This window comes from Oryzias melastigma, linkage group LG24 (assembly GCF_002922805.2).
Source record: "Oryzias melastigma strain HK-1 linkage group LG24, ASM292280v2, whole genome shotgun sequence".
NCBI lineage: Eukaryota > Metazoa > Chordata > Actinopteri > Beloniformes > Adrianichthyidae > Oryzias > Oryzias melastigma.
In genome coordinates, this window is record NC_050535.1 from 14,558,320 (window position 1) to 14,566,060 (window position 7,741).

General features: G+C 37.2%; 1 protein-coding gene across 1 annotated transcript in view; it reads right to left on the reverse strand.

Moving 5' to 3' along the window:
* Positions 1-2,077: 2,077 nt before the first annotated feature.
* Positions 2,078-7,741, reverse strand: part of nbas (NBAS subunit of NRZ tethering complex) — a gene marked incomplete in the record, with an annotated part of 171,345 nt that continues 165,681 nt past the window's right edge. The window contains 1 exon segment of the mRNA XM_024290805.2: positions 2,078-4,114. Within this exon segment, the coding sequence (XP_024146573.1) occupies positions 3,839-4,114 (276 nt within the window).

The window sequence follows — 7,741 nt, forward strand, 5'->3', positions numbered from 1 at the left end:
ATGGTGTGGGGCAACCTGTGACCCCTCCACTGTGGCTCTCATGGTTAAAGAAAATAAAAAAGACTTTCTATTTTAAATTAGAATAGTGGTGGAGCTTCGTCAAAGTCGCACTAAAACCGTTAGAATTCATACTTAAGGCTCATCATTTTATAAGGGAAATCTCTTAATTGTTGAAATTCGAGAATTTTAAGTGTTTCTCATGGTCTAAAAAATACAGTGTGGGTCACTTATTTCTGATTTATGAATTTCTGGCTGAGATACACCAACAATGGTAAAATAAAAAGTTTTTTTTTCATTGCTGACATTAGACTACCTACTACATTTGCAGCACTGAAATGATCAAATATTGCGTCTTATTTTGAAAGGATGTCATGCATATTTCAATTGGAAGTTACAACCTACTTCATATTTGAAAAAAAATGTTTCAAAAAAAGCAATTTTCCCCTATGTTCATGCTTTAGTAGCGCCAAAAAAGTATATTTATCATATTAGCCGCAACACCATCTATAAAAAAGCTAGCTAGGCGTACCTATAAAAGTAGCCGGTGAGTGTAAAGCCTCATTTTCCTCCACAGGAAATTCCTTATCCCGTTGTTTGATATGTAGGACAACCTCCCATCCACTCCATCCCCTATGAATGGGTTTGAAATACAGCAGCACCACTGTAGCAGTAAATACCTTCAAGCCACGTCTCTTTATTCTATACCTCGCCTGTCAGGTCTACAAGCAGCAGCTGTTTTAAATGTGGCCTGCCACCATGAGTTACTGTGGAATATTTCACAAGGGGAACCTTCCATACTACATATTATTATTTTGGCAGGCCTAGGAGTATTTGGAAAGCGATAGAGGCTGAAAGCGGGCCAATACCACTGTGCAGCCATGCAACAAAGCGATAAGGGGATCTCTGCAAAAGAACAACAAATAAATAAACAAACAGGAACTTAACCAGAAGGTATTCTAAGAAAGCAAAGTTATTTTTACTCAGCTGGGAGAAAAAAAGCTAATCTTTAAAGGAAGGCTAAACAGCAGTCATTGCAAAGATTATTTACTGAATTCTGAGAATAAATACATCAGGAGAAGGTTAACAAGCAAATAAGCAAACAGGAAGGGCTTAGAGGAGCCTCGGCAGATTTGAACGAGGCTGGAAGCAGCTTCAATAAAAAAGTCATTACATTTTTTTTTTTCAATATTTAATTTTCCAAAACCCTTTTCTCCTTAACCAGCTTAAGGATGGACTTAAAAGTTAAGGGTTTCATGTGTTCCGTCTCCTAAACCCCATTTATACATGATTATTATTGTCTTTTAATCTTTTAATAAATGAGTGTAGAAAAACAGAAAATGGAAATTTTTAAATATATCATCATTTACTGAGAAAATTGTAGAACGTTCCTTCCTCTCATCTTCTTATGTTGTAGTCATAATATTTGTTACTTTATATCTTTAATAATTATAGCATGTCTAGTTTTATGTCACAATTATTGTAGTTTTTACCTATCTAAAACTATTTTTTTTCATTTGCATTTCTAATTATCTATTGAAAAATGAATGCAATCTAGTTTCTTTGTCAAGTGACCAAAGACTAGAATGAGGAAATGTTGCGTAGTTGGTCAAATCCAATATGGACGCAGAGAAAGTTTGTTTTTTTATACAAGGGGGTTTCAAACTTGTTGTTCCCACAGGCTAACAGAAAAAGTGTTACAATAACTATTTTTTTTTTTTAAATCAAGTGGAGACCAGTAAACACAACCAGAATTCATATTTGTGAACAAATTCAAGGATTTTAAGTGAACCATATTGTTAGAAAAATACAGGAAGTCGCTTAACCAGCTCTGATTTAGTTGGATTTACAAATTAAAGGCTGTGATCCACCACAAAAGGTCAAATTTTTTCTCTAAATAACTGCTGAAATAACACTTCCCATTTCTACGTTTTCTGCATTAAGTTGTGGTAAAGGATGTCTTTTATTTTGAAAGGATTTCATGTGAACCTCTGTCAAAATTTATAAACAGTTTCATATTTTGAAAAAAATGCTATTTTCTCTTTATGTTTATGCTTTTTTAACCAAAAATCACTATTTCCTTTATAGTTATAATATCAACAATTAAATATTAGTGCAAATCAGTGTCTTATTTTTCTAAAGCGGGATTTAAGACTTTGTGGCTCCTGTTCAACCAGATCGAGGATCCAACCCACGTGCCGTAGTTTGGGGATCCGTGTAAAACATGGATCCTGCATTTGGTTCAAGAGTGGCCAGAATTTTTGTGGATTTTCTTTAAACATCACATCAAAAAAAAAAAAATGTTGGAAATTTAGTTTTAAGTTTATTATTGTTCTAGACGTCCTTGGAAATGTATCATTTTTTCTTGCTTTAGTTTTTCAAGGTGTAAATGAAGCGATTGTGCAAAAGAAAAAAAAAGAAAATGCTTTAAAACTGTGAAATTCCTGGCTATTATTTCTTACAGCTAGGTCAGCTGTACAAAATTACAAAACCTAAGTTGAGCTTTAACAATTTTTCTTAAATGAAGCATAAAAAAAAACTCCAAACATAACAACTGATTAAAGCAATTTTTTTTTCTTTAAGTAAAAATAAAAGGCAGGGTAGTATTTTACAAGGAAAATATATACATATTTTAGAGCTCAAGGCCAAACATTACATGAAGTTAAATCATCCATCACTCACAGCAGAGCCTGAATGACAAAAAGTAGCATTAATAACCCGAGAAAGCCTCAGCAATTCATTTCCTCTTGCCTCCTTCCATGCAGGTATTCCAATTATTGAAGAGATTTTAAACTTTTTCATTTCTTCAAACAAAGTACATGATTGGTAGCTGCAGCTAGTTTTACTTTGGCGGCTTTTTAAAAAAAAAAAAACGAGCAAACTGCTAGCAGAGCGATTCCGCCTTTTAGCAATTACCGGTTAAAAAAAGAAATCTTCAAGTGCTGTCAGGTGATAACAGCTGCTTGTTTCAAAGCCTCCATTGAGTTATGAATACTGACCAGGAAAACGCTGCTATGAAATAAAAAAATAAAGGAAAAACATAAATACATAATTATTGTTTGGGTCAAAGGGGCTGTAATTATCTCCGGAACAATGTGAAAACGCTGTAATTACGACGAATACATTCATCACACGGTAAAATCTAAAAAAGAAAAGTGGAGGGGGTGAAAGGTCGGCAGACACTGTAAAGGTCTATAAATATTTCCACCATAGACACAAAAATGTGGAAGAAATAAAACATCAACACCTCTTTTGGAATCTTCTTTATTTCTGAGTGTGATCGAATACATGATTCAGTCGCACATCAGGTGAAACAAAGCAAGCACACACCGCCGCAGCTGCACAGTTCACTCTGAAAAAACACACACAGCACGTGGCAGCTGGGGGGCTAATTTGTTTGGAAGGAATTAATTAGATATTATTAGGGGGGAAACAATAGAGCCGAGGCGGGGTGCCTAACGATGGGATGTTAAAGAGGGGGACCTGTGATGGAACAATAGGCTAATATCCACCCACCGCTTCTGAGCGACCGCTCAATTACTTTTTCAAACAATAGGAGACAACACATGCAAATAAATGCAGGCGGCTTGTGATTAGGAATCGGTCTGCGCGCTCGTGACGGTGGAAGTTTGTGTATTTATGCGCTCCTAATTGAGCAGATGTTTGGATATTAAAGGCGTCGCCTCGTCTAGCTTCGAGGCGAGCTCTCGCTTTCTCCAAATCTGATTAGAAGGATGGTCTGCAAATAATTCTGTTATGGCCTATTTTTCTCAGATCTCCATTTTTCCCCTCGCTACGTTTTATTGCTCTAGGTGAGTATGTGTGGGGGAAGTACCTCCCCTTACAGCCACTTCCTGAGAACAGCCAACGCGGAGTTGAAGGTGAACTGGGCCTGGTGAGTTCCCCGGTGAGCCAGCAGAAGGGAACCTGCCTCCGGGCCGTGGCCTGCTGCCATCAGCTCTGCGGCAGCCTTCTCCACATCCCAGCCTCCCTCCTGCTGGTGGGTCAGCATGTGGGAGCTGAGCAGGGGGTACAGCGCGGAGGAGACGCAGCCCACCAAGAGGCCCGCATCCAGGAGCAGCGACAGAAGCTCCTCGTCGCAGGTGGAGGCCGACTCCTGCGGGAAAGTAAACAAACTTGATGAGAGGGAAGAGGAAACCAAACTTTTTCTGAAGTCGGTCTCTGCTGGGGACAATTCAGTAAACACCTACACCTAATGTGATGCAGCAAAAAAAAGGAACTTTCTGCAGTAATATAAGTCGCAAGAGCAAAAAAGGTCTAATCAAGCAGAAGAAACCATATAAAAGTCAATCTGGAGTATAAGTCGCACTTTTAGGAGAAAAGTCTGACATTTCAGAACAAATCCACCAAACCCAGCATAGCTAAAAATAAATAAATAAATAAATACAAGAATACTAATCTTTTGATCTTTGTCAGAAAAATATCAAAGTTTTAGAGGATAAACAATCAGATTCTCTTCCATGTTTGTGTTGGACGACACTTCTTCTTCTACTGTCAGAAGAAAATACTTATACTCAGATGTAGCGCCCTCTAGCGGTTGTTAGAGGAAACTACCGCTAAAAGACAACTGGTGTTTACTGGAAAAATCACAAATATATGAGCATATTTATGTAAAAAAAAACTCATAAATAAGTCGCTCCTGAGTATAACTCACTCCCCTGGCTAAACTATACTGTGACTTATACTCCGGAAAATACACTAATATAGTCAAAGATGTTGGAATGGAACCTCAAGCACCTTTTCACCTGTTTGCCTTCATGACAAAGTTTAAGTCCCATTAGTTAGGTGTGTGAATTTTGTGGGACCTATCCCTTGGGGGAGCGGCGAGCTGCAGACACAGCTGCACACGGGAACCATTTTTCAGTATGATTCAGCCATGGATTTGAACTCACGACCTTCCAGTCTCAGGTCGGACACTCTACCACAGAGCTCTTTTGGCTGTTTACTCACATTACTTTTGCATCTGTTATTCAAATTTCTTTGTGTTTGTTCTTGTCCACAATTGTCAATAAAAAATGAGCCACACAAGTTACTGTAAACGACTGGAATAATACGAAGAAAAAAAAAACTGTCAATACTTGGTGTCGCACAGTGATGAGGTCAGGAGGTCACATGATCAGACTATTCCCACCAAAACTATTCCGAGCACCAGCTTCCAGATCCATAAACGGATTTTTACATAAGATTTTAATCCCATCATCCGCCTCTTTACATCAATGGATTACATGCAAATTCGAGCGGCGAAACGCCGCCGGGGCCGCGCTGAGAGGCCCACAGGCTGCTGAAGGTCGCGGCTGGAGGGCCGCCTCTCCGCCTCTCACTCTGACGCAGACCACATCTCCTCGCCGACCTCTCACCTGTTTGCTTTCTCTATTATTGAGCTTGCACTTGCACTATTCTACACGCACACAGACAGCAGCCAGGCCTTGTCGGAGGTATTTTTGGACCCGAGGCGGATCAATTATAAATGCGGAGCCCATGTCTTCTCCTCTGTTCTAGAGACGATGAGCGGAGCTGGATGGGTTTCTCGCCTCCCACTTCTGGAGCTTCTCATCTCTGCGAGCCTCCTACTTTTAGTTTTATCCCTAAAAAGCCTTTAGTGGAGATTCGATGGTGAGACCTGAAAGTCTTATATGCGAGACACTCAGATTCTTGGTAGATCTTTTTAGAAAATATGATTTTTTATAAGTCAAGCATATGTTTACTTTCAGAATAAAGGAGGATAGTATCCTTCATGTTTTGATTGATTTTTAAACCGTTCCCAGTGGTTTTTATAATTATGATTTTGCCATTTTTAGCCAGTCAAAAACATGCGTCGTTTTCTAGGACATAGTTTCTGCAGAGCGGCAATAGTATATTGAGAATTTGCTTCTGAGTTGTGGTTGGGGCTATTGACACAAAGTAAGCCTTCTCTTATTTCCCATCATCCATGTGTTTCCATGCTCTCCCATTAGCTTCCCCCCCCCACAACCCCAGCCTTAGCGGTCCAACAGAAAAGACGAGCAATATTGGAGCTGGCCAGTTGTACAGTTTTAATCCAGATTCCAGCTCAGACGAGGAATATGAAGACTTTAATGGATTTATTCGTCTGCAAGTGGATGCATCAGAATGGAACGGCTTGTGGATCGCTGACTGTAGCACCTACATCACAGCTACAGGTTTTTTTCAACATTTTTTATTGCTGACTCAATGTTATGAATAAAAAAATAAACTCTACTTTAATCCTAATTTTCTTTACATATATCAGCAGAAAAAAAGCCATAAGAACATGTTAAAAACACCATAAACCCAATTTTCTTTAGAGTTGGTCTGCAGGAGATCAGATCTATTTAAATCAGAGACTTCAAAATTGACAAATATAACAAAAAAAAATCACAGTTTTTTATAAAAGTTTGGCAAAATATTAAATAAAATGCATTTTGTGGACTTTACACATGGAGACAAAAAAAAATCTGTAAAAACTTAGTGGAAAACTTGAGACAGAAACCTGTAGTACCCAACACAACCACTAGAGGCAAAACAAAAAAGGAAGGACCAAATAATGTACATTTTATTTGGTATTGGTTTTATCCACTTATTGAGAGCCTTCTAACATTCATTTTTTTAAAGAAAAAATGAAAAGAACAAAATCCCAAAAAGGCCTATTAATGTGTTTTAATATTAAGCAGATATAATCATTTATAATTCATCTAGACCTTTTCCTAAGTATTTCTACCATCAGCTTAGCTCAACATGAAGGCTACTTAGTACTTAACACAAATATTTCATAAAAAGTCTTCTTGCTTAAAAAAAAAAAAAAAAAAAAAGTGAAAATTGAAAGCAGATTTTTTTTGCTGATGTTTCTAAAAAAGGAAGTGGAGTCGGGCAGGGTTATAGCAGTTTCATCGAACACATAATGGATCTGTATGTTCCTGTCAGTCGTTGGTGTAGGACACGGGTGTCCAAACTTTTTCCAGAGGTCTAGATTCTGTAAAATGGAAAAATGTGAGGGCCGACCCATTTATCTGACATTGTTTTAGCTATTTTAATAAAAATACATTTAAATGGGCTATTTAATGAACATAGGATTGCAATGGCATACCTTTCATTTCTTACCATAGAACAAATACATCTATTATGTTTTTTGGGGGGGTAAAATGCCTGTCAATTTGCCAATTTTCACAAAAATTTCACTGAAATCACTGAAAACACTGAAGTTGATATTAAAAACGCAGACTCTGATAGCTCAAAATGTTGAAGCTGATAGATGGCTAAAATATTAAAATAAATGCCAAATTAGTCTTAAAAACTAAAGAAAAAAAACAGGTTGGCCAAAACTACTAGCATGTAGCTGAAAAATTAGCTAAACTTAAAAATATCCTAAAAAAAACTCTAAATTAGTCAAAACAGGTAGCGTGTGAATATTAGCTTAACTCCAAAACAGCCTAAGATACTTGAAAAGAAAAACCTAAATTAGCCAAAACAGCCATCATGCAGCTGAAATATTAGCTAAACTCCAAAAGAGCCAAACAAATTCTTCGTAAATGCCAAAATAGTACAAAAAGCTAGCAGAATGCCAATTTTTAAAACTTTAAAAGCTTAACTTTTTAACATAATTTTGAAGAATAAAAAGGCAGAAATATTATTCCAGAATAAATCAACTTAAACCTCAAATAACTTAATATTTTACTCTCCATAAAAAAGCACAATATGACATCAGACCATTAATAACAATAAAATAAAA